Raw genomic sequence first — 27,502 nt, forward strand, 5'->3', positions numbered from 1 at the left:
GTAATACTGCATCTTTATTGTTACTGGCTATTCTTAGACTCTTGATTTGCCACAACCTATTCACATAGAGCACTGCATCCACCACACATTCCCATACATTTATGAAATTCCTCATTGTACTCCACTCTGACTTTTGGACATTGCAGTCTGGGGAGACAAGTGGCCTTTAAGTTGCTTTAAGCTGCTTCAAGGGGGAAGTCTGCCCTTACCACACATACATCCATTCCCTCTCTTCCCAGATAATCCCACTTTTTCTTTACAGTGCCCTGCACTATGTATAGCACTGATTGCCCTCAAGTATTAAACTAAATAGCACATGTAACCCCTGACCTGAAAATTGTCTCTCTAACAAAGTGGTGTGTATGCCAAACCTTGATCAACTTCAAAGCCTTTCCAACAACTCAGAACATCCAGAGAATGGTGCAGCAATCCAGAGTGAGAAGACTTGGGCTCTTCAGTGTCCCAGAATAACTTTACTAGAAAATAACTTAATTTCTTTGATCTTTCAAAATTATTGCAAATTCCAAGAAAACAAGTTAAAATAAAATTAACCCAGAATTTGAAAACCACCCTCCAATCATACTTAGGACTCTTTCAACAAAGTAGCAAAACCTAACTTGGTAAGTGATTTTTTTTTCTCAGTAAAGACAAATCATTGTTCTTCTGTATTATAGTATGTATACATTACCATACAATACATTTCCAAGGAGCCTCTAGAGTGCCCGTTTCACAGCACATAAAAGCTCAACTTCCTTCAGGTAGGTATGGAAAAAATCTTTAGTACTTGCCCAAATACCAACTGAAATTTATTTCACAATGATTAAAAATTGAGAGCTCTTACATTTTCCCTAGTACAGAAATAATTTCCAAAGTAAGATTTCTTATAATAAATCAAATTAGTAAAATAAATTACATTTTAGAGGTTTATAGTAAATATAAATGGCTTATATGTCTTAACACAAGGAATAAGTGTTCAGGATTTGTTTGTAAAATTCAAGAGACAGGTCTTTTACATATGGCTTCATTAACATCTTACAGTTTGCCCTCAGTCATATCCATCAACCCAAATAAGACTCTACATAAAAGATGCATCCAAATGATTTCAATGAAGTGCAGTATACACCACTAGAGAGAACATGTTTTAATTAACAGTTCTAATACCAGTTACAGTGTACAGTACTTTTACCAATCTACTGTGTTGTAATTATACAAGATAGGACAAAGAGACCAAATCACACAGCCCTCCCCACAGTACAGACCCAAGTAAAGTTTTACCTCAAGAATAGCTGGAAAATTTGGCTTATAATATGCAATTCAACATCTTTATTCAAAAGTGGGCAATATATTCCAACAAGAAGTCAGACTTCTGACAGCACAAAACTGCAGTCCAATTTAAGTACCATTGTGAATTAAGAACACATTAAGGAGTTAGATACCCATTGAAACAAACTGATCTGCAAGCAAGGTATTTTCTTACCAATGCTTTCACAGGTTTGATAGACACCATCTTCTTTGGTGGAAAGTCTCTCATTACAAAGAATAGACAGTATTGGAAAGTTTCAAATTGTAGTTTAAAAGGATAGGACATTAATATTTAGAACACTGACAGTCCAACTTCTCCATTTTAATAGAACACTATGAAAACTCCCCCATCAGACTGAGCTATTATTCAGCCTCAAGTACATGCATTATAACAACAATCCCAGCATCAAATCACTTCAGGTAGTGAAGATGTTCAGCTGCAAGATCATACACAAAGCTTTCAAACCAGCTGGGAAGTTATAAAAGACAGGAGCTCAACATACACAGTGTAATATGGGAGGACACGCAGACTTGAAGTTTCCTCTAGCTTCTGGGCTCTTTAAGAACTCCCAAACACAATATAAACATGCACTCCTGAATTAAAAAAAAGGAGGAGTAGTCTTCCTAGAATACAGAAATTCAAAGTAAGTCAAAACATTTCCTTATACAGACTTTGGTAACACAGCTCTTTGTAGATATAGCAAGCAGCAAAACAACAATATGAAAAAGATTCATGTTATGATAGCTGAGTGTTTGAACAAAGTTAACACATAAAAAGCATTTCTAGAAAAACATCTGAAAGCATCATGACAGTGACAGTTGAAGCTAACTTGGATTAGAGTATTTAAGTACTAGAAGGTGACCACAAACTGTAAACACAGTTAATCAACTTGAAGAAAGTGTTATGGAGCTAACACAGAAAGAAACTAGGGCAAATCACATTTTAACATCTTGGAAATACTTTTTAAAACTAATTCTTGAAGAAGGAAAAATATGTGAAATGAGCACACAGTCAATTAGAAGTTAAGACAGATGAACAGAGTTAACAACAAATCTACAAACAGAACATGAAAACAATGAAGGAAAAATTAGAAGTTTGTGCAAGAACTTTGGAAATACACCAATGCTTGGGGAATTATTTAGGCAATAGGAGAATGAAAAGAAATCTAAAAACTAGGAGAAATAACATATAGTTTGCTTACCAAGACTGCAATTTAGTAGAATTGCAAAATCAGCCAATGCAATTTGGGAATGACTCCAAGCTAGGACATAATGTTTTCTCAAGAGAACTTTGGCACAACTACAGTAAGAATATTATGGTTTCTTCTGTGAACTAAATTAACTGAAAGACAAATTGGCAGATCTATAGAAGAGAGCGACTGAGAGAAATTACTAATTAAACTTCAAAGTTAATAAAAATGCCCTCTTAACTACACAGATGGAATATCTAAAACTGTTTCATTACCATTTAGGAAAAAAACTCTTTTTCAATTTTACATATTAAGAGATGTTTAATAATCCAGAGAAACTGGATTAGAAAAGAAGCAGCTTCCTAAAAATGAAGTGCAACATTAAAAAAAAAAAAAAAAAAAGCACTGAAAACTGGTTATTCAGACTAGGTAAACAGGTCAGATCTCTGGCAGCAGCAATGCTAGAGGAGAGATATAAAGGTGCAATTCCTCATGTGTGTATTTGTACTGGCAGATACCTGATGTAAATCCACATACACTGTAAGAGGACCCCTGGGAGAGGAAAAGTACCTTAAACTCAGGTGTGCAGCGCAGTGCTGACATGACAGATACATCCAAAATAGAAATATTCTTTGACTGAAAGCATATTACAGGATAGAACATTGTTATGCAGCACATTATGCAGTAAAAAGTGTAGTGCATTGTTTTAAACATTCCTAGTGTGGTGACAGCCTCTGAATGCTACAGAACAGCTGCTCCCAGCAATAAATTATGGGTCTGAACTGAAAAAAACCTATTGAGTGTGCATCAACTCCTGCAAACCAGTGCATTCTACAGTTTTAAGGTTCTGAAAGAAGAAACATTCTGTATCTTGTAAATTTACTCCTTTTTTCCCAGGATAGGTCTTTATATTCCTAGGCTATATTGATCTGGGGAAATGTAGAAGGATAGATTTTAAAAGAAAATGCTTTGTTCCAATTCAGAAAAAAAATCAAGTCTCAACATGTAATAAGAGAAGGTATTATATGGTATTATCTAAAAGTATCACTTTAAAGTTTATGTTAGTTATATCCCAATTGCACTTATATTTCTAGCAAAAAATAATTCAAATAAGTGTGTGTTACAGATGAGAGTTCAACAATACACAGAACTACATACATGCACTATTTTCAGTTATTTTCTCCAAAGTACAGAGAAAAAAAATCAAAACAATATTCTGTAGTTGTTCATGTGAAATACATAAACAAATTAAAACTACAAATGAAGCATCAGATGAATATTCAATATGAAAACAAGAATTTTTTTTAACAAAACTCAAATAATTCCTATGCACTTTTTCAGAATTCTGTTCCAAGTCAACATTTGCAATGAGTTTAAAAGAAAAAAGACAATAAGACAAACAACAGTCTAATAAGGAATGTGTCCCTTTAGAATTTCTACAGTATTTATCTATATGAACATTTCAAAATTGAGGTGGTTTAAATATAAGAAATACCTTTGCTGACTTCTAGCCATTATAGAACTACCCTCCTTATCTGTTAAACAATTAACATATAATCCTTAAGCTTTATCCCTGGTAGCATTTATTCTACCATCATAGGCCCACTACATTACATGTTCTGTACTTCATGCCCACTCTGTTTTATGTTGTGTTCTTTATGCATTCATTACATAAAAGAAATGCCATATGTTTGCAATGAAGGAAGAAAGAACAAATCACATTTCAAGTAAAACTTAACAGGTCACATCTATGTTGCTCACTTAAATTTAGATTTTTATTACTTGTACAAATAATTTGAAATTCTGCAATCAAGAAAAAACAAATAATCCAACATTTTAAAACAGTTACATTCTGTCATTGTTACCTAGTTCCCTCATTCACATCCTTCCCAGCAATGGCTGAAAAATACTAAAAAGATTATCATTTCTTGTACATGTGCATTATTTAATCTTCATTGTAAGTATAAATTTGCAACACAGTAGTAACACTGCAGGTATAGAAATAATGTTTCCTATCAGGCATATGAAAAGATTTAACACTCTACCACAGTTGATGCTGGTGTGTTTATATAGAAGGCTTCTCACAGATAAATTCAGTCTATGGGAGGTAGATGTTTGTCTATGAACTGTTTTACATCCATCATTTCCTGTTTAAAGATAAAAGTCTGTATTAGTTGAAGTCCTCTACCACTACGTAATCAGCTACATTAAATCATGCTTTAACATTTGAGTTATAATGAGCAGCTGGGCTAGAGATATTGAGCAATCAGTTACTTAATTACCACTCTGCACACAAGTCAGGCTGATAACTTCACAGTGCTGATATGCACTTAGCAGAGGCTAAAATACAAGAAAAAAAGCAAAGACTACTTTTTCTCTTCCTCTGGAGCTGAACAGGCAAGCTACATATTAAGTGATCTTGATAGCACCAGGTTGACTGTGTAGCTAAGGCCATAGCTTCCTTGATACTTTAAACTTTTACAAGTTAGCAGCAGCATGGAAAGCCAGCAACTCCTCCACCTAACTATCCAGTTTCATTTTTAGCATGCTTCCTTTCTTAAGGAAAAGAAATACAGCAAACAAGACTGAGAAACTAATCCATGGTAATCTTTTTTTTTAATTAAGTCACTGTTGTAAGAAAGAACAAATATATTTGTGTAACAGCTCAGCAATATTACAGGCTAAATGCAGCACTACTCTGTAAATGTTACAAAGAGGTTGTTCAAAGTTACAGTTCCCACAAGATGCAACAATCTAAATTAACAATGTTACTGCTGCTGGCAAATCTGTTCTTTGCTTCCTCTTTGATTTCTTGCTCTCATCACTTAGTTGAGTTCTGAAGCTCCAGCTCCCTGTGGCTGCAAACACTGAAGGCTGCAGCTTTTGACATTTTAGCAAATTCAAATGATTCAAGGAAGTTTCTGATCCGTCCCAGAGCCGGTACAAGGAGGAAGTGAGGGCCACGAGGTCAGGAGCAGAAGTAGTCCACCCCTTTCTGGCAGCAGGAAGTTCTTACATCAGCTCAGCTGTCTGCTGAGCCAGAACCATTAATGCAGGCTCTGAGGCTGCCTCTTCCATAGTGTCAGACCTCCCTCCCTACTCCTTCGATGTCTCCCTCCTCAGAACTACCAGGATTCTTCTCTCCAAAACACCATCTTGGATTTATGCTATGAGAATTTGTCTTTTAATTCTAATTAGGTTTTTAAACTAAGCAAATAATAAAAATTTGGGAAAAAGAGCATTTTATAGACCAAGTTGCCTAGTGCCCTAAACACCATCTTACGAGGAAGTTCTCACCTGTCATACAAACTTCTCCTTTGGATGCTTTTTAGCCCAGAATTCAGTATACATCAAAATAAATAGCATGAAGCATGTATTAAAAAAAAAAAAAAGAAACAAAACAAAGAGAACAAACAAAAACTCACCTCCCCACAAAAAGCCTATAAATATTAGTTTTGAAGGAAAAAGAATTGACTATAACCAGCTAAAACAGGGTGGATTTAGAAAATTACCTCAAGAGATGAACTATGCATCATGCCAGAGTAAGTCTTGAAGGTTACATTGGCTGGATTTATCATAGTCTTCAGCTTCTCAACAGTGAGGGAACCAAACATTACAGGAACCAGGGGGTCACAGTCTCCATGGCACTGAAGAACAGCAATATCCTTGTTGACACCACTGATAGGGCCCTAGGAGGGGTGGAATTAGCCAGGAGAAGAGAAGAAAGAGACACTAAGTGGAGATAAGGCTAACACCTTTGAAATAAAAAAAACATGGCACTATACCCGGTGACATCACAAGCAAATTGAATTCTATGGGGAAATAGTACAATGTATGGCCTGCAAGCAGCTCCTTATGAAGTAAGCTCTGTACCTGACAACACATTAAGCTCAAAGACATGCAAATAAAATTTTGACAAAAACTTTTGTAACAGAAAGTCATAATTTCTGGCCAAGTAAAAAACTTGAAACTTTGCTCAAACACTCAGTCTCTAATAAGACAGTGCCTTGCAATGGAACAAATGGCAGACAGAAAATTAACCTTCAAGGAAAATTTGTTCTGTCCTTTAAATTTTCTAGTACTGTCATTTTAAGCAAAAATAGCTACTGAGTGTTTCTTCATTTTCCTTACTTAACAAAATCTAAAATTTTAAGACCCTATTTTAAAAACTTCTAAATTATCAAACAACAGTCATCTGGTAATAATGATGACCACTAATTCTTGCACAAGATTCAATCTTCAGAGATACTCATTCCCCAATTGCAAATCATTTCAGGAAAGAAACAAATACCTGAGGAAAAGAAGCCCGTAGAGGAAGCCAGCAGCTGAGGGCTACGACACCTGCTAATTTCTGATGTGTTGTAAGAGCTGTATACAGTGATAAAGCACCTCCCTAAAATAGATACAAATATTATTAGAATAATGACAGTAAAGTTCTTTTTAATGTTTGCTTCAAAATCCCTGATTTCTCCTTTAAAACTCTTTTCCTATTGCAATCTATTCTCCTTTAGAGCCAACAACTAAAACCAGTACTTATGTACAATGTTTCTTTTGCTTTTTCTCCTCCCTTCCAAGTCCATGTGGTCAATTCAGAGGTAAGCCAGCAAATTTACTGTAACTAACACTTGTCAAAAACCCCCCAAAACCAAAGACTCACAACATTTTTGCACTGCAATAATTTTATCACAACAGTATTATCACTACTTTAATATTTAATTCATTTGCATGCAGACTGGGGGAGTTGATGTATGGACCAGTTAATCAACTAACCTACCTACGACAGATGCCCTACAAGTGTAAAGGAAAAGATTTCCCAAATAAATACAGACCACTAAATATTTACCAAATTCAATTAAAAATATTACCAAAATTTTCAAGCAAAACTATTTAGGTTACGTGCATAAAGATTTTAAACAGACAATTTATTTTAGTACCTTTTTTCCACATGTATGTTCATTTTCCAGAGAACAGTAATTATTTGCAGAAAAACCAAAAAACTTCATTTGTTAAAGCAAAGCAAAATTGGCCCCTTAAAATTTTAGAGGCATCTAACATCAGCTGACTTCAATTTAAGTGTCTGGGTTTCTGAAGTTAATAAAGCTAGGTTACTTCCCTAGAAAAAAGACAATGGCTCTTTCCAACCATACCTTACCTGAGAAAAGCCTCCCAGAATAATTCTATTAGAAGGAATTCCATTTTTTACTTCTTGATCTATCAGTGCTTTAACTGCAACATAAATAAAGACCAGCTGTTAAAATCCACTCCATTCTCTAGAAAGTCCAGAAGAGGAAAAATGCATTCTTCCTGGCATCAAGAGAAAGCTAGTGAAAGGAAAATTTAGGCTTCTATATATTAAAACTACCAGAAGATCTAAAGCACAGTCAGAAATGTCAGTGCCACTGTATCATTTCCAAAGAGAAAAACATGCAAATAGGTTTTGCAAAAGCTCCAGTTTTGGGAAGATGGCATCCTCTTCCAACTAAAAGCAACACAACTGGATGCCAATACTGCTCTGACCTGCTGCACTACCCAAAAGCTCTTTAAAAAAACCTACACTTGTTCCCCTATTTCAGAGTATGAAGTGTTTATATTGGTGAATTACTCTACTTACTAATAAAGTTAAAAAACAAACAAACAATAAACAATTAATCTAGCTAAACTTTGGTCAGTGATAATACCATATACAAATATTCTTTTCCCTAAAAAAATATTAGCTTTAGAAAACCTGTTTCAGACTGATAGTTAATTTTCAAGAATACCTGGAAGTACTTTAAAGACATAAAAAATACTCCTAAGTATACCATTCTCCGCCGCCTGCTTGATCCCAGCTTCATCTTCCTGTGAATCTGGAGAAAGTCCAATGATATCAAACCTTACAGAAACATCAACAAGAGCATTACTCATTAGAGCATCCATTCCGCTTCTTTAATACACAAATAATGAAATCTGGATGTTTTCCAGACAAAAATGTTAGCTGTCATATTGTTTATTGCCAACTACCCATAGATCACAAGAAACAGTGCACAATCTGTGAACGTGGCTTAAAAGACTAGATCTAGTCAACAAGGCTGTTCTGAGTTTTGACATCTTCTGTAACTTACTGCAGATTAAGCAGCACAGTTTTGATATTTGCTCAAAAAATATTAGCAGGAATTTTGCTGCATGTAGAAATTAAAATATGGTTTGAAGAAATACAAGAAAAACAAACACAAGTTACTCTGGGGGGAAGGGGGAAAGCCCAAAATCCAATAAAACTGAAGACTGGTTTCAGATCATTGAAACCAAGTTCTTCTTGCTCTCTATTCAGAAATGAATGTTCTAAAGAACAGTTTCTACATATCCTACTGACCCACCAAATATTACTCACTAGTAGCAATAATATTTCCACTCCAAGTCTCTGCTTCTACTGACTAGGAATTCAGACACAATGCATACTACAGACCCTATCTGTAGAATAAAAATGGGGTTTTGTTCTAAGATATACAGATTAGTCCTGAGGAATAATCTCTACCATAGATACAAAATGATAACTAGAATGTACTCATGACAGCCCTTTTAGTTCTGTTCTTTTATAAGAAAATATCTAAAGTAAAAAGGTTTACACTTTCATATGATTAAAACCAGATACTCAGGTTGCTCATGATTTTAAATTAAGAACAATGAGTTCATAGCCCCAGATATAATTTGATTAGAACCATCTGCATTGAACAAATACTTACCATGATGGCATAGACATGTTCATGTTCAAAGAAACAGGCATAACTGGCCTAGAAATGAGAATGAACACTCTTGACATAAGATATATACTGAAATTCAATAATGTAGATGCAGTAACATCATGGAATTGCATATCCTCTGTCTTACTTTTAAGCAGTAATTAACATGAGCTGTTTTGCAGCATCTGCTGAAGAAACTCACTTGAAACCTGCCAGCCCAAACACATTTAATATTCAGGGTTGAATTACCACTCTCTATGGAGAGCAAGCAAAACATTAATGGGCTGCTTTAAATGTGTGTGCGTATGAGTGCATATATTTCATATACATTTTTAATATACATATATCATTGACTTATTTGTAATTAAGATTTATCACAGTTCCATTCACAAGTTCAGTGGATTAAGGCACCTTCTACAGCAGCATCACCAGCCAAAGGAAGCAGCCAAAAGCAGCACATGGTGGAGCCTGGCCATGCATGTTTCTGTCAGCAGCTGAATCTGCTTGGGCAGTGCCCTCACTGCTGGGCTCCCTCCCAGCCCTGTGCCATCTCTTCAGCCACAGCAAGGCAGCTGCAGGATGGATCATACCTGGCTTGAGTTTTAATCTATAGCAACTGAGCAGCATAAGTTCTGTGGGGAAGGATTGAAAGAAGACAAAGGGCAAGCAAAGAAAACAGCAGATCTTGCTAAGCTCCTTTTGAATGGTTCAGCAAAGCTGGGGCATGTGGTAAAACAAATAAATAAACCACAGCTCAGCAATACACCAAAACATTGCTTCCTTCTCTCCCTATCATCTCTGCTCCACGTCTGCCAAGACCACTGAAGCAAGAGACAATCTAAGTTTTGTGTTAAAATAAATTAAGATTATACTTTACTAGTTTTTCTACCACCAAGCCAATAGTAGATAGATCTTACCGCCTTATTTACTGGTGCCTGATGATACTTAGAAGTATTTCACTTCTCAAATTGCACACAAAGACAGCTCAATTGAATTATTTGCTGAAAATATCACTATCCTGCCAATCTTTAAATTTCTTTGTAACCTACAACAAGTTTCAATCTACTATACACATACCCAAGCTTAAGTACAGCTGGCTAATGCAAATTGAGTGTAATGGTAAGCAAAATACAAAAAAAAATCCTTGATAAAACTGTTTTTGACAAAAGATTGTTGGGAGGAAAAAAGAAACTAGCAAACAACTCAATCCAATGGGAAAAAAGTCAAAATACTATAACTTTGTACCTAAAACTTTACAAGTACGTTTTCAGCCTGAATAAGTACCCGAACCAAAGTACAAATAAAAATGAAGTTTTACCCCAAAGTAAATCACACATAATTTCCTGAAAACAAAAAACACTTAATAGCATCAACACTATTTTAGAATGGGCTTTTATATAAAAAACCAAAATGCAGAGATAGCCTGATGTTATCTCACTTCTGAGGTGCCTCTCTGACATCTGCACAAGTGTTTTAACAGATGATGTCTCTACAGAAAAAGGTAAAACAAGAAAGTTACAAACTTACGCGTGTGGGCAGATGTACTTCACATGGGGGCTTTTGATACCAGCAAGTGCTTCTGACCATCCGTGCCTGTTAACAAAAACATTTTCAACTGCTTTTAGGTTTTGGCTTATTTCTGAACTGGTGCATCAGCACAGACCAAGTATGAAACATGCTGAATTAGATCAATATCAACACACTTTTAGAAAATATTTACATCAGCCACAGTGTACTATGAATGTAGTACTAAAGTCAGAAGGTTTGTTTGGCCCTTGAATGCTTGTGGCATATGTATAGTCAGGAAGACTTGATCTAATTTGGTTGTCATAGTTGTGTTGCAGCTACAGAAATATCACTTTGGCTCCAGGCAAAGCCCACTCTGTATCTGTCTGGCTTTATTAATTTGTGTGCCAGAACAGATGCACACAGGTATCCTGCTTCCAGGCAGCACAGAGGCTGCTTTGCTGCTCCTGCAGAGCTCAGACAGCTTCTCTGACAGCCAGCTTGGCATTCTGGGAACCACATTTCTTGACGTGGGACAGTAGCAAACCAACACCTAAGCTAACTCCACATGGATCCAGCCCCATCAATCAGCCCTATTAACTCCAGCTCAGCTTGAATGCTCTTGGATTCAGGCAGTCCTGGACAACACCCCAGACTGCAGTGGCTTTTTGATCTCAAACAGATACAGCATATGAATGTCCATAACAGAACAAGATCTGCACAGCAGGTGAGTTAATGAGCTTCCTCCAAACCAGAACACTGGAGAGCATAAGGTCAACACTCACTCCAGGCCTCATCTGGACAGGAACTGACCTTGACCCACATCTGAACCCATGCACAGCCACTGCACATGCCTGCACTTGGCTTTCCAGAACACTCATTTCACCTGTATTTCCTGATTTTTCCTCATCATTTAGTATTCCTAACTCACCCATTAAATTAGATACTGGGAATTTGGTTCTAAGCAGAGAACACCTCTAACAAATCCGTCAGTGATACAGTTGAACTAATCAGACCAACAGCAGACCAGCCATAAAGGCATGATTGGTTTAGTTTTAATACCATCCTGAAGAAAGTTAATTAATGTATTAATGTAACCTGAAGTTGAAGGCAATTCCAACACACTGACATTTGAAGCACTGATTGTACCTCAGCCTACTTCTTATCAGTACTTTTAGACATATTATTAACAAATTGCAGGAAATATGATTTGCACAATATTTGCAGTATCACAGAGGGTTGAATAAGAGTCTAAAGGAGAAATACCACTGAGAAAAAATAGTTACATAAGAATTTAGGGACATATTTTAGCCAATTATGAAGTTGACAAATTTGAAAAGCAACATTGTGTACATACTAAAGCAGACTCCTTAGAACAATATGGCACCTTTTGTTCAGATTTTGACAAGTATGTACCAATATTTAAGTGCCATTTATACAGGAGCTAAGACAGAAAAAGCATGTAACCTCTGTTAAACACTTTCCAGAGTAAGAAAAATGCAGCTGGCAAATGGAAGTGATCAATTTAGAAATTCATGTGAAGCGGAACAGGTCAGTTTAAACTGGGGGAAGTTATAAAATTCTTAATAGGTTTGCTTCAGGCAATTTTTTGGGTCACTCCTACAGCTTTTACTTAAAAAACCCACAAACAACAGTATGTCAAAGGCAGTGTATCTAATCTAATCTGCAACAGACTAGAAGAAATACACCTAAATCACTGTATTTCCACAGAGGTGTCATGTCTTGTCAAATGCAGACGTTCCAGTATGCTCACTGCATTTGCAAGATTGAGGCTGTGCCTTAGCTCTGACACTGAAATGGAAATGCCACCTTGTCTAGGGAATATAACTTAGGTTAAAGAGAAAGTCTCTATTTTTTACCCCCTGCCAAAACAAACACCGAGCCAATTTGCAAGGACTCAAATTCCAAAAGCTCAAAAGATTCTGCAATCACTTGCTGAACATTTGGTGCCAAGATGCAGGCAGTGCTGCTGCCTCAGCTGCCTCCCACCAGCAGAAAGGAAGAGGGGTAATGCAAACAAGGTGTTGTGCCAGCACAACACATCAGAGCAAAAACTCCACTTGTAGAATACTGCCAAGTGCATGGACTTGACTCTTTTTTAACTTACTAAATGCCCAGGTTATGCAAGTTTTCATTCTGACAGCTAATTTTAGTTAGTACTTTGGAAAAAATAACATAGCAAGTTTCAACCTAGATGCAACATTCAAGTTCCAGGTAACAAAAAAAAAAGAGTTCTTAAAAAAATATTATGTAATTTTAGCCACAAGGGAGCAAAATAGACAAAGCATTCATGCTATTTATTTTCAGTATCTAAGTGCCAATTCCTTTAAAGTCTTCCACTAAAAAGGCTTCAACACTCTCTTAACTTGTTAATTCAATGGCTTTAATGAATGCATGCTTATTTCTGGGCACACACAAGCTTCAAAAGGAAACATTACACCAGAGCTAGAATGCCTCCCAGAAATTCCCTACTCTTTCCATTTCTACTCAAACATGGAAATAACAGGAACAAGGCAACAGGGCATTACACATTTTATTTAGGGGGCGTTTTTTTGGAGTCTGAAGACCATATTTCAGAGACAAAAATCTGTAGCTATTAGGTGACTACTTTGGAGTTTGCTTATATAGATCAAAGAGGTCTGGATTTTAGTGTAAGTATGACAGATTGATGAAGAAACCACGGACTAACAGCAGCTATTGGCAAACCAACAATCCACAAGTCTGGAATAAAAAAGAACTCTAAATTTAGACAAACACAGGAATAACCAGAAACCCACTCTCAGGAAAGCAAATGATCAGAAAATCACACTCTTCTTTTTCTACAAAGTTTGACTCAGGGACAAAAGAGAAATCACATTTAGACCAAATTAGGTGAGTAAAGTTTCCAAGGACTTGGTGGAAAATTTTAATTAAATAGTTGTCACCATCATTGCAGGACACGTGAAGTTTTACCTGCTGTTGGCCGCTGCATTCAGTAAAGGGCAAAGTAAGAAGCTTAAGTAAATTTTAACTGCTCACGTGCTTAAAATATGCAGGTTACATTTGAAAGTATAATAGCTACTGAGTATGCAATAGATCAGAGTACACACCCGGTATCTCCTAATCCGTGAAGAAAAATGACCTGAAGGAAATAAAACAGCAACAACACACACAAAAAAAAAAAAAAAAAAAAAAAAAAAAAAAAAAAAAAAAGACAACAAAGGCAGAGGGTTAGGATCGCTGAACAGGCACACGAGCCCCAGGCGCCCACCCAAGGTCAGGCGCGGTTCGGAGCGCGGCACCACTTTCTCCCAAGAAAACTCCGCTTCGCTCACTTCCCCTCCCGGCCCCGCCGCCATCAGCGGCCGCTCCCCGCGGGCACCGCTGCCCTTCCAGGTGCCGACCCCGGCCCGCCTCTGCACGACAAGGCAAGGAACGGGAGCGACCCGCCCGGGCCGGCCCGCCCGCCATCCCCCTCAGCGGGGGCGCGGCCGCCCCTCGCCCCCCGCCCGCCCGCGGCCCCCGCGCCAACAAAGCGGGGCGGCGGCGCTGCCTGCCCGCGCTCCCGGCCCGCGCCCCGCCACACTCACGGCGGCCGTGGCCTTCCTGGCGGCCGGGACGATGGCGGGCAGAGGAGCCGACATGTTGTTGCCGCACATGCACCGGGCTGCGGGGCGGCCGGCGGGACACGGGCCAGCGGCGGGAGGCGACGCGGGAGGCGGCGGAGCCGGTGGGAGGGGCGCGGGCGGGCGGGCGCCTGGCGCTGAGCTGTAAGGCCCGGGGGAAGGAGGAAATTACGGTATTCTTAAATAGGTGAAATAGAAAAGGCTAAGTCACGGGATGGCAGGAAAAGCAGCACAAATATAGCAAACAGCACGGCGAGATGGGGCTCGTCTGTACTCATCGGGTCAGATACCTTCACCGCCGAATTAAACCTCTCGGCTTACAGCTCCCAAGTCACTGATTCTTACTCATCTTGAGATGTGTTAGGCTATTCAGGCACTCTGGTTGGAGTTACTGGCTCATTCCAGTCCATTCCAAACACTTAGACCGACTCTGAATATGTATAGCAAACACATTTCTATCAGAAGGGAATACTTTGTTCTTTGTCTTCTCTTCCATACATCTCTGTCAGATATTTACTCCCAGAAAATCAATATGCTCATTGTGTTTGCCGGGTGGTAAGTGGCTGCCGTGGATGCTTGTTTGGCAGCTCTAACAGTGGCTGAACACACACTATGCTTCTTTCACATCCTTCCCACTGCTGTGTTCCATCCCAAACAGGGACAATTTTTCACAAAGCTTTTGCTCATCAACATCACCAGCACTGGCTGCATAAAACTTATTGGAGGAGCCTTTATGCCAGCTGTGTAACATTGAATGCACATCCTCTTTTGCCATGATTGTTAGGCTGCTTTGATACATATATTCATGCCAGGGCATCCCTTATTTCTAAAATTTGATTATTTTCACAGGTAACTTTTTGTGATTTGATTTGTTTCTAGTTTAGCGTGTGCTCCCGCCTCATGTACTGTACCCAATTCAAGAAAATACAGTTTATGCTTTAAAAATTCTTCAAAGATTAGGAGCTGCACATGATGTCGGGTGCTTATTAAGTATGCTGAACCTGACTCTTGCTCTAGATCATCTTTTTGGGACATGAAAAAAATTTTGATTTTCCTCACTACTCTGCTATTTACCATGTAAATGTCACTTCCATTAGGTGAGCTGCTGCTGAACTTCCAGCCTAAGAATTAATAGTCTGCTAATAAACAGAACAAGATTTTAGTATTTTAGTCAGCAGAGCTGGAGTGATCTTACTTGAATTCCTGGTTGCTGCTAGCATGGCCCCAGGGGCACTGGGGAAAGGTGAGCTCTGCATGGATTGGGCATGGGGCATTGTCTGCTGGGCACAGACAAGTGTTCAAGAAACTGAAACAGGAATGCCAAATTGCTGGAAACATCTGAGCTGTGAACCTTTCAAAAATGGTACATTGGCTGTCCCTTCAGAGTGAGATATCTATCTCGGGTATTATACTTTTCTACCTGATTTGAAATTTCTGTTTAGAGCGAGAGAGTTTTACAAGGCAAAGCATGCTTTAAACTATGTCATTTTCCCTGCCCTAGAGGCTAAAATGGGCTTAGATAAAATGGTTGTCCATGCCAGCATCTTGTGTATTGTTACAATGTAATTTTTCTTAGTTTTTTTGAAGGGGGTAAGAATCTACATAGATTTCATACTGAAACTCACAGATTTCTGCAGCATGATTGTCATTTTACCTCCATTTATTCTCAGTGCTGGCAGAGCTGCTGCCTGATCCCTTCTCCAGTCTGAAGCAGACATTGAACATGGAAGAAGGTGCTGTCAAACAGAAGTTTCAGGATGGAAAGCAGGATATTGCACTGAGGATTATCAGCTTTCACAATGGGAGCTGTCCTTTCTGCTCTGTAACTCCACAGTGGCAGCTTCTACAATTCAGTTCTTCACTGCACTGAGCCTGCACACACCCTTCCCACCAGACCAATATACTGATGGACGCGGCTGTATGGTTTTCCATAAACTAGGTGCACATTTAAAGTTAAAGGACTGAAATAATAGCGGCGATCAAGTACTGCAGCAGTACTAGGAATGTCTTTGTCTCAGTGTTGACTACAGTAATTTTCTTCCCAATGTTCAGTGAGGGGCTCAGATTTGGATTTGTGCTTAACACAGGAAAGATAATATAGAGATGTTTTTGCTATTGCTCAGCAGGGCTTACACAGAGCCAAGGCCTCCTCTGCTTTTCACGTTGCCATGCTCATGAGAAGACTGGGAATGTATGGGAGGAAACACAGCCAGGACAGGTGACCTCAATCACCAAAGGGATATTCCAGACCTTATGGCATCACGCTCAGTACATAAAGTGGGGGGAAGAAGGAGGGGGGATGTTTTGGGTGATGGTATTTGTCTTCCCACGTACCCATTACACATGGTGAGGCTCTGCTCTCCTGGAGATGGCTGACCACCTGCCTAGCCATGGTAAAAAGTGAATTAATCCCTTCTTTTGCTTTGCGTGGATGCGCAGCTTTTGCTTTCCCTATTAATGTCTTTATCTTAACCCACGAGTTTTCTACCTTTTATCCTTCCAGTTCTTTCCCCGATCCCACTGGTGGGCGATGGCTGCTCCTAGGGTGACGCCCCGGGAGTCTCCCCCGCAATGGACACGCCAGTACCTGCACGGGGGGCAGCTGAGCAAGGCCAGCCGCGTTTAGATGCCTGATGGTTTTAGAGACTCGGCTTGGGGACACTCGGCTGAGGTCCCAGTAATAAAACAGCAGTGACAAAACGCCAGGAGCGCCCTGTTCCCAACCATGGGAATTCCGAGCTCCGGCACCGCCAGGACACCGGGCCCGCCGCCCCCGCCTGCGCGACACCGCTGCGAAGGCGCGGCAGCCGCGGTTTGCGGCGCTGCCGTAAAGCGGCGCGGCCGGGCGCGCTCCCCGCGGGCGCCCTTGGCAGGGAGCGGCCATGAGCGGGAGCGGCGTGAGCCGGGGCCTGGAGCTGCTGCGCTCGCTGCCCAGGGTCAGCCTGGCCAACCTAAGGCCCAACCCCGGCGCCAAAAAGCGGGTGAGTGCCTGCGGCCCGCCGGCACTGTGCCCCGGCAGCTGGCGCGCCCCGTCGTGGTTTGCCCCTGGGCTGTCAGGAGGAGATCGTGCTGGCACGGCCGGGAGAGCCGCATGGCCAGAGCAGGCGTGGAGAGGCTGAGGAGCGGATGGCACTGCCGTGTGTCTGTGTGTGTGTGTCTCTGTGTGTATGTGTATGTATATATGTGTGTATGTGTCTGTGTGTGTATATATGTGCGTCTCTGTGTGTATTTGTGTGTGTGTGCTGGCCCGCCGCTCGCCCTTTGCGTGCCTTGGGGCCGATGCGTGCCCATGCCCACAGAGCTGCCTGATGAGTGGTGCTGGCTGAACCTCAGGGCATTGCTGGGGCTGGAGGGGAACAGTAAAAGGCTTCAAACTCCAGGTGTTTATGGGATGGAGTAATGTGTTTGGAAATGGGAGGGTAGAACGCCTACAGAGAAAAGGAGTGTGATGTCAGCTATCGTTGTTGTTGTTATTTCTCGAAAACAAACCTGTGAGCTGTGTCCTTATAAAGTGGTAGAGAAATTACGAAAAGAAACGGGGGAGAAACTCTCGTAGTTTGGGGGGAACATTAGTGAACAGGGACATGAGGTTCAAAGGCTGAAACCATAGGAACAGAGAAGGGAACAGCCAGCAGCACTCTCCTGAAAGTGCTGAAAACTCCTGAATAGTATGGAATTCAAGTGCAGTTTTGTGCCAGACTCGACCATCCCTGCCACCAAAGGAAGCTGATTTGTCCCGAGACTATTTGTGATGCCAGCCTAAAAGCTGTGCTCTGCAAAAATCACATTGACTGCTTTTCTATTTTTCCACTTAGAAAATATCTATAACTTATTTTTTCCTCAAGAATCAGCATTTTCTCAATTGTTTATGTCTCTGAAACGAATGTTTTGTAGGTACTAGTCTCTGCAATAGTGTTCTAAATGTACCATTGGTTGTTTTGAAGGAGAGAAGACGTGGCCGTGGAAGGTACGGGGGTCGGAAGTGTGGCCGAGGGCACAAAGGAGAAAGGCAAAGAGGGAATCGGCCCCGACTGGGCTTTGAGGGTGGCCAGACTCCATTTTACTTGGCCATACCAAAATATGGATTTAATGAGGGACATAGGTAAGTGTCTAAACATGTACTTGGAAATTAATCATTGTTTGCATTTCTTGATCTTTCCCCTGAAGCAAGAATTCAGGATGCCAATACAGGCCTAACTGAAAAAGTTCAGCTTCCCAAATTCCTCTCAGGTTGTTCGCTACTTTACCAGAAGAATCTCCCATTTCTTGTGAGATTATTATTTTAATTAATTATTTCCTGTTTTGCACATCTGCTTGTTTACGTGCTTCTCCTCATAATCCTTTACGTGTAACAGACTACCTTTCCTCTTCCAGCTGAAACTGGAACTCTTTCATTTCTCCCCTGAAACTCCTTCATTCCTGCTTGTTTTTCTTTTTGCTTCATAACCCCGTGAACTGAATGGGAACAATCCCAGTGACTGGAGTGAGGATGCTGGACATGGAGGTGTAATCCAAGCCTTGCTTTGTTGTGTCTCCTCACTGTATTCACCAGAAGCTCTGATCTGCTGCCAGCCAAACAATTCTGCTTCTCTTCCTGGTTCTACTCTTTCAGCCCTCTGACACTGTGGTGTGTGTCTGTCTGTGCCGTGCCTGTTACATCTAGGATCCTAACAAGCTCTTTAATACCAAAACTGCTGGATGAGGCGTTAAATCACCTTTCACCATTTCTCTTCTTGGGCATTTTGCCTTGTTTAATACTTCTGTTCTTTTTTCACATTGTACCTGTTTGTGTCATGTCCTTATTCCACCTTTTTTAATGTTTGAGGTTATTCTTCTAGCGTGTCTTTTCTCCAGTCACAGTTCTTCCCTGGAGAGGGGTGTGTCAGAGGTATTTCCAAATTTCCTTCACTTATATTGATAATTAAAAAAAAATTGATTGAAATAATAAAATTTTTTTGAAAGCTGGGTTTATTTCATCAGATAGCATTTGTGTTACCTGGGCAGCAACCATTTTGTTCGCTTTTTGATCTGGTCTTGCAAACTTCTGTGTCCATACAATGCTGTTACAGGCAGTAATAACAAAAGTCTGCTTCAGCAAATAGACAGTTCAAGGATGAAAAGACTAATGTGTATTTGTGAATTGTTAGACTTGATTTAATGTTCCATTTCCTGATACCACTTCATCAAATGACTGAGCACTTTTATATTTCCATTCTTAATGCATGCAGTAGAACTTACAGACTTGTCCCAGTTTAAGGGTTTCCTCTGAATGTTAATAGTTTTGAGATGTGACTCAAATTCTATTTCCAGGTACTATTATTTCCTCCTGTTTGCTAAATTATTACAAGAGTAAACAAGAAGCACTTTCAATAACTGAGGGCAGAGTGTAAATCCACAGTCCTGCAAAGGAAATGCTGCAGAATGCAGACACTCAGCTTCTTACGGTAATAGTGGTCAAAAGTTCATTAATGACCAACAGCAAAATTCCAGCCTTCTGCAGTGACAAGAAATTATTAGGAGCTGGCTGTTTTTAACAACATCTGACAGCATGTGAAAACAGAAGAAAAGTACTCTGTAGTTTCAATGTTGTTTGCAAAAATTCAGTGTCAGGCTGCTGTAAATGTTCCTGTGGTGAGCACTGTAAGTGCACTGGAGTGACACTGTTGGGGTGGAGGGAGCAGGCTGAACAATGTTTATCTTCACCTCACTCCTCCTTCTGCCTCCACTTCTTGAGCCCTTCTCTGTGAGGGGCTGTGTGACAGCACAAATTCTTGTTCCTTGTACTTTGTACTGGCTTGCCAGTAGCAGAGATCAGCTGCTTCCCAGTTTGTGAGCTGCCACCCAGAGCCTTCCAATAGCAGCCATCGAATGGATTGTAGGAGGAAGTTTTGGGTATCAGCACAAGTGGTGTGCATAGACAGGAATAGACTCTGGCTTTGGAAAACTGTGCTAGGGATTGGTTTGTACCAGGTGTACTAGGTGAAGTTAGAACTTTAGAAAAAACAAAAGCAGGTTCTGCTGAAGGCATTGGCTGTTGGCAAGAGATTCCAGCTGCCTTTGGGGAATGTGGGTTAGTGCATATTTCCTCAATATTTCTCTTTCTTGATTGTGTTTTGAGGGAGATTCCTTTCAATACTTTCTGAGATGTTGGGTATAGTGGTAATGGATCAGAAAATCTTGTATGTAAGCTGTGCATGTACAGAATTTTGCTGGTAGTCTTTGACTGTGTTTGTATGGGAGGAGTTCTTTGGTTTTTTTGTCTATCAGCGAAGCACCCAAGGTGGATTCACTTTGAAAGTGGTCATTATTTACAGTCTTGTTGGTTTGCCAAGAAGTGTTGACACTGTAATGTCTTAGTAGTTTTTTGGTTTAGGAGTAGGTAAAAACCAGAATATCTCAGTTGACCAGTTGCTATAAAAACTTCAGTTTGGTAAATTTCTCATTGTTTTTTTTTTGGGTTGTTTGGTTTTTTTTTGTCTTTCTGTCCCCAGCCTCAGACGTCAGTACCAACCGCTGAGCCTTCAGAGGCTGCAGTACCTGATTGACTTGGGCAGAGTGGACCCCTCGCAGCCGATTGACCTAACTCAGCTCACCAACGCCAGGGGTGTGACAGTGCAGCCTCTCAAGAGGGATTACGGTGTCCAGCTGGTGGAGGAGGTATGCAGACAGCACACTTGGTACTTCAGCCTTTCAAGTTGCCATTCCCATAGTTTGGAAGCGTCTTGGATTCTCCAAATTAGTTTGCTGTGGGACTTTTGTGGATCATAAATCCACTAGAGGGCACTGTGTGTCAGCAAAAAAGAAATAACTCTGGAGGATTTCTTCATAGCCAGGGGACTGCAGAAATCAGAGTTAAGGAGCAACTCTGATTTTTGCAGTAACAAAAAGCTGAAGAAGTATTTTACAATAGAAAACTGAAATGTACTTAAAAAAATGTATGACTATTTTGGAAATTGAAAGGTTTTTTTATTCAGCCCAAGTGACTGAGAGCAACTTGGTTGCTTAACTTTGTGCATGGAACAGACAATTCATAATATTTTTGCAGGATTTAATGTTCCTTATGAGTTTTCAGAGAAGAATAAATGTGTTTCTTAAAATACTCATTTTAATGTTACTGTAATATCTGTTGAAATTTACAGGGTGCTGATATTTTTGCAGCAAAGGTAAATATTGAAGTGCAGAGAGCATCTGAATTAGCAATTGCAGCCATAGAAAAAAATGGAGGCGTAGTAACAACATCGTTCTATGACCCAAGGAGCTTGGGTAAGAACTTCTTTTAATTTCTGCCTTTTTTTTATTTTTGGATGTGCAAAGATTAAATGATCCAAATCAAACTTTCAAACACAGTTCTTAGTAGAAAATCATCAACTTCTAAGCTGCAAAACCAGTTACATGTATATTTATAGAATCATAGAATACTTTGGGTTGGGAGGGACCTTAAAGATCATCTAGTTCTAGCCCCCAATGAGGAATGATAATGCATCCTCAGTTTTGCCCTTTTTAACCATTCACCTGTTTAGCCCTTGCAGTGTTAGTAATTGTATACCAATCAACCAGTTAAGGAAATCTGAATAGCTTTGTAAATAGAGGAACTAAAAATACTCTTTTGCTGGATTTTTGTCTTCAGTTTCCCATGTTTAATAGCACTAAGAAAACTCAGGAAAAAATAGATTAAAAAAACACTGTGGATGTTTATATTTTTAATTTAAAATACTTTTCCACTTAAAGTGAGGAAGTAAGTTACAGAAGCTCAGAATCATTCCAGTTAAAATGGCTATTGTTTTCAGAACACTTTCACTGAAGAATGAGGCTTTGCTTTGCTTGAGGCTGCATCCTGCCTAACATTCATTCATGCAGTTTTTATTGACAATAACGCAGCTTTCATGTGTGAATGAGGCTGAGAAGAGGAATAGACATTTTTAAGTGTGCAAAATATGTTACCCTGGAGTGATATAAGTTCTGGGATTTTTTTTTTGTTCCACAAAATAATAAAAATAATAAGGTTAAAAGGTTCTGGAATATAATTTGCCAAAATCAGTAAAATTTGAGGAAGAGAAGATAATCCCTAACAAAAGACTAAATAGGTGCATGTGACATCGATACTTTATGTAAAATACTCATAGAAGCACTAAATTTGACATTAGTTGGTACACTGTGTAAATAACCATGCAAATGCATTGCTTCAAACTGGGAAATAATAATTTAAATAAGTTCAGTTGTGGTTATCTTTCCCAAGTAGTAGCTGGGAAATGTAAATGTGTTAGAAGTAGCAACTCGTCCAGACTGGAATTAAAACAGAGTTTTTTGTGTGGTTAAGTGAAACTTGCCAACCACTATCTCATTCTGAACAAGAATACTCTTGAGATTCAATTTTTCCTTGGTCCTTTTTGATGTGAGTGTAGTAACTAATTTAGTACAGAATAAGAAGATGTAATTTAATGTCTTTAAGTCTGTGTTATGAAGTGCAATCCCTAATCTTGTCTCATGTTTGCCCACAGAAATTTTAATCAAGCCAGTGGTATTTTTCCTGCGTGGCAAACCTATCCCAAAGCGAATGCTCCCACCTGAAGACCTCGTCCGTTACTACACAGATCCCAGGAATCGGGGCTACCTGGCAGATCCATCCAAGGTGGCAGAAGCCAGGCTGGAACTTGCCAAGAAATATGGCTATGTCTTACCAGACATAACCAAGGATGAACTCTTTAAGATGTTAAGTGCACGCAAGGATCCTAGACAGATATTTTTTGGTCTTGCTCCAGGATGGATCGTAAACCTGGCAGACAAAAAAATTCTGAAACCAACTGATGAGAATCTGTTGAAATACTACAGCTCATGAATTCAGGACTGGACACAATTGCAGGTGTACAGGAAACATCTGGGTATGAAATAATGGGTAGAAGTGGTGTGTGTTTGTTTGTTTTAAGACTCCTATTATACTAGAAAAAACATTTTTTTCTTCATGTAATCTTCTGGTGTAGCTCTCAACTTTTTTATTGTCATAATAGAGTGTATCAGAAGTCTTAACATTTGAAAACAATATGGAGTCTGACATAAAGTGTGGGTCTGGGCACTTTCTCTTCCAGTGGTTTGCCAGTTTGTTTTTTTTTTTTTTCAGACAAAAGGTTTCAGTGTTGCATTTGTTTCAGAGGATAATTCCAAAGAGTCATTTGACCTAATAATTAGTTTATATTTCCCCCTCTCAGTTTAAAATCGGAAACATGACTCTACAAAACCAAAATTAGTTTTACAGTAGTATTGCATAAAATTTTTAGATAGAGCTATTCAAGATACATTTTCTAGAACCTTTAAGAGGTATTTTTGGTTGGGGAAAAGTAAAAAGAACCAGAAATAAAAAAGTACTAAAGATTAACCTCTTCCATTCCAGAGCTATATTTTGGATTTTGCCATTGCCATCAATAGCACTAAAGCTTGAGAGATCTTGATTTTTCTTTGATGTCTTCATATGCAATTGAGACAGAGTATGCAATTCAACATAACCTTCTATCTAAATTTGGGACTGGGGAGGAAGATAGCTGTCTTAATTCAATGGCCTTTATTAGGCAGAATTTAAAACTTGTCCTGACACAAATGTAATCTTATTAATAAAAATGCATAGCAGAACCCAGAGTCAAAGGATGACAGTGACAGCAGATTATGAAGAATGGGGATGTGATGGATGAAGTACACAGTCAGAATTCAATTTTCAGATTGATCACAGATTGCATGTGTGACAGTGGACAAATTAATTTAAATGCTGTGAAAAGTTATGAGCAAATTGTGTTTATGGGAGACAGCATTTTAATCACACCAATTTGATTAAGTCTTGAAAAATATTTTTCAGCAAAGGTTTGTTTTATCAGTCTCTCCAGAATACTGCATTATTACTGTGCAAGAGTATTGTAGGTTTTGTGTGGAAGCACTGGGCATTGTGTGGACTGGGCATTTGAGACAGTGAGCCAGACAGTAAAGAAGGATGAGAGGGGAGACCAAGATGATGTATCAGAATGTGCTCTGGCCCCTTGGAAGTTAATGAGCTGCTTCATAATTATGTGGTTTAATGGAAGCTGAATTTGGCTTTAAAATAATTATAATTTGATTATAACAATGCAGGAAACAGTTCAGGAGAACAGAACATGAGATGTCGTTTTGCTTTCCAATTTTGATGTGCCTTTGGAAATGCTACGTAGAGTTTCCTGTAGCTGCCAAACTGTCCCATGTCGTAGGAAAAGTCCTCTGTGTGCTAGAATCACCTCTTTCTCCTGTGTAACATCTGTAGTTTCCTGGTATACCTCAATGGGGGAGGATTTAAGAAAAAAATCTTCTTTTTCTTTCAGAAAATAAAATAAAGCGGATGAATTTTTGTTGGTGTTTGTCAACCAGCCTGGATTTTTCCTTCACTCGACAACCTGCCTTATCAACTAATGTGACCCTCTGTAATCACAGAACAAAATAAAAGAAGTCTTCTCATTCTGATTAAATAATCTGAAATCAAGAGACTAAAAAGTCACTAAATTTTGACAACCTACTCTTCAACTTCTATTGTTCCTTGTTAATGTGTGTTAAATGCTATCAGTAATGGTCGTTCCCCTGACCTGGGGTTTAAGTATAGGTGAAACGTAGCAAAACAACAGCAATATAAAATTGGACTATGAATAGCAGGAATTTTGGTTTAGTGGCATTAACATTTGTATTTTATTAGGTGTCGAACACTTTTTTGGCACGTTAGGAATAATACTGTGTGCCAAAAAAAGTACAGTTGGTGTTAACTTGAATGTGAAGTAAATAACTTTCTCACTTTAGATGTATCCTGTTCTGCATCCTGATGATTGTTGGTTTGGAACCTTAAATGACAAGCAATACTTTTTTATTTTTCTTTTTTTTTTTCAAGTTTTTGTTATTACAATAACTTTACAATAACAATATTACTACTGCCTCCATTTGGGAAGGAGCTGGAGAGGGGGAAGAGTATTTATTGCCTTCCCTTATTTGTGCCATAATGTTTCTGTTTTTATGAATCAATTCACAATTGTATTTTGTGGAGGTGGTGGTACTCAACAGGAAAGCTACTTAACTGGAAGTGAAGAAGGAAGTTACTCATATTAGTGAAGACCAGAAGACAAAAGTGTTTATGTATCATTGTGTATTTTGGGGAGGAGAAGACGGGGGAAGGCAAGTTTGTTTCCATTTCTGCTCTTTGTATTAAAATGAACAAATTGCTCTCAGCAAGTTTTTTTCTGAATCAACTTCTTTGATACACACACGCGTGCACACGCTGGTTTCTGTAGGTTTCTAAATGGTTTTCAGGTGAAAGGGTAACTTGGATAAAACGATAACAGTGAAAGAAAGAATGAAAACAGGAAACAGATGTCTGGTGACGTTGAGGGATTGGATAGCACTTATTCAGTGGACGATGTCTTAGTCAGAAGGCAGCTGTATCCTGGCTCTGATACTACAGCACTACAAATACCTTGGAGCCAAAACAGCCACGTTCCACAAAATCCGGTCATTCTACTTTATAAAGGTGATCTTTTATCATCTTTTAGTTGGAGAGGGCAAAAAGGGGCTATATGTTCCTTTATTTAAGATGTGCAATGCTTGTCTTTTTTTCTCACTTCTGTTAACAGTAGCCAGTATTTTGTATCAGTTGTTTGCATTTTTATTTACTAGTGTAAAAAGTCACAAAGCTATAGAGGATTTCCTGTTCATTTTATCTCATCAGGAACACAAGTCTCCTAGCAACCAAATACAGAATTATCAAAAGCACAAGTAAGTTATTGACAAGGTTTCTAATAAATCCATAATAAATAGTGTCCCAAAGGACTCTTGTTTATATGTCAGGCTTAATGGGGTAAGACTAAGCCAATGCTGGCATCTAAACCATTCTCATTACTTAGGCATATGGACCATGTTTTCATGCTCATATGATAAAGGATTGTCTTGGATATCCTATTTTGACAGGACTTTTTCATGTGCAACAAGGTGTGACACAGCAAGAAGTACTCAATCTACTGTAGGTGGAAAAGTGTTATAGGGTAGCTGAGGAAAGGAACTTTTGTGTCACAAAATGCTGAAAGCCATGTCAATTTTTATCAGCTACATCATACTTCTGAATGACTACTTGATGAAACTGATTACTGATGTGAGACTGCAATCTAAATAAAGGTCTGTAAACATGTACATACCTTGTTGTTTCATCCTGTGATAATTAGAAATCTTGTGTTTTTTGGGAACAGATTCTGTTGATTGCAGCCAGGCAATGCTATACTTGCAGGTGGCTGACTGCCGACTCAAAGTGGATTAAAATATGTGTTTTCCTTTCTCTCATATGTATAACAGTGATAACCTGGCTTCATTATACTTCATATAAAATTTGTGTTTAACTGTCAAAAGTTGACTGTACAATCCACTGATTTCCAAAAAGGAATAGTATAAATCAGTGGCTGTGATCTGAATCTTCGCTGGCAGTGTGCCAGCATTGTTTTGACATAGAAGCATAATTGATGTTAGTCCTCCAGGAAGTCATATAAAAGTGATCAATTAGGAAGGTACCTTCTCATTATTGTTTAATTATTTTCTACTATTATTTCTATTTTCTATTATTTTCTATACTAAAACCTTAAAGGCTTAATGCAAAACTAATTTTGCACTTCTTAACACAAGTTTTTCAAGCAATTTGAAACTGTTGCACAGGTCCCATATTTTAAATATTTAACCATTATGTATATCTAAAACATGAAAGATGCTGTGTATATCCAAAATGTCCAGTTTAATATTCTATATGGAACAGTATATTTTAAAATTTTCTAAAAATATTATCAGTCAGGAATAATTTTATGTAGCTCACAATCTGCACGGTTTAAGGTTATGGTTTTCTCTATGAACAGAGAGGTCCAAATGTGACAGGGTTCTTGCCCATTAGAGGAAAATTATGCACATTTTAAGCTCCTTTATCTGCCACCCAGGTGGCTCCTCTTGGTCTTTTGTAGTAGAAATATACAGTATTGTCTAAAGAAGGATGGTTTCTCAGTGGAAGCAAACTATCCTCAGATGTATTCTGTCTCCTGTGCTTAATATTCCCTCTGAAGCATCTGCATCTTCCCAAGGTCTCTCCTTACCTTTCCCGTTGGAGTGGTGGGAACTACAGGGCTCAATCATTCTCACA

General features: G+C 39.0%; 2 protein-coding genes across 2 annotated transcripts; one reads left to right on the forward strand and one right to left on the reverse strand.

Annotated features, from left to right (window-relative positions):
* Positions 1-776: 776 nt before the first annotated feature.
* Positions 777-14,426, reverse strand: LYPLA1 (lysophospholipase 1). The gene is made up of 9 exons (XM_058031755.1): positions 14,305-14,426; positions 13,825-13,856; positions 10,736-10,801; positions 9,212-9,259; positions 8,294-8,364; positions 7,645-7,718; positions 6,784-6,885; positions 6,005-6,181; positions 777-4,639 (listed from the first exon to the last, which is right to left on the reverse strand). The coding sequence occupies exons 1-9, from the start codon at positions 14,371-14,373 to the stop codon at positions 4,586-4,588; spliced, it is 693 nt and encodes a 230-aa protein (XP_057887738.1). The 5' UTR covers positions 14,374-14,426; the 3' UTR covers positions 777-4,585.
* Positions 14,427-17,178: 2,752 nt separating this feature from the next.
* Positions 17,179-25,566, forward strand: MRPL15 (mitochondrial ribosomal protein L15). Its single transcript, XM_058035733.1, has 5 exons — positions 17,179-17,321; positions 18,285-18,442; positions 20,832-20,997; positions 21,480-21,603; positions 22,839-25,566. The coding sequence occupies exons 1-5, from the start codon at positions 17,223-17,225 to the stop codon at positions 23,174-23,176; spliced, it is 885 nt and encodes a 294-aa protein (XP_057891716.1). The 5' UTR covers positions 17,179-17,222; the 3' UTR covers positions 23,177-25,566.
* Positions 25,567-27,502: the final 1,936 nt, after the last annotated feature.

The sequence above is a fragment of the Melospiza georgiana genome, chromosome 1 (genome assembly GCF_028018845.1).
Source record: "Melospiza georgiana isolate bMelGeo1 chromosome 1, bMelGeo1.pri, whole genome shotgun sequence".
In the NCBI taxonomy this organism is placed as follows: domain Eukaryota; kingdom Metazoa; phylum Chordata; class Aves; order Passeriformes; family Passerellidae; genus Melospiza; species Melospiza georgiana.

Bases quoted from the DNA above. Each gene is read 5' to 3' on its own strand.
- LYPLA1 (XM_058031755.1), bottom strand. From the start codon at position 14,373: ATGTGCGGCAACAACATGTCGGCTCCTCTGCCCGCCATCGTCCCGGCC. The intron at 10,802-13,824 runs GTGTGTACTCTG...TTTTGTTAACAG, and splicing joins CACGGATTAGGAGATACCGG to GCACGGATGGTCAGAAGCAC. The intron at 8,365-9,211 runs GTAAGTATTTGT...TGTTTCTGTAAG, and splicing joins AACATGTCTATGCCATCATG to GTTTGATATCATTGGACTTT.
- MRPL15 (XM_058035733.1), top strand. From the start codon at position 17,223: ATGAGCGGGAGCGGCGTGAGCCGGGGCCTGGAGCTGCTGCGCTCGCTG. The intron at 20,998-21,479 runs GTATGCAGACAG...TGAAATTTACAG, and splicing joins GTGTCCAGCTGGTGGAGGAG to GGTGCTGATATTTTTGCAGC. The intron at 21,604-22,838 runs GTAAGAACTTCT...GTTTGCCCACAG, and splicing joins CTATGACCCAAGGAGCTTGG to AAATTTTAATCAAGCCAGTG.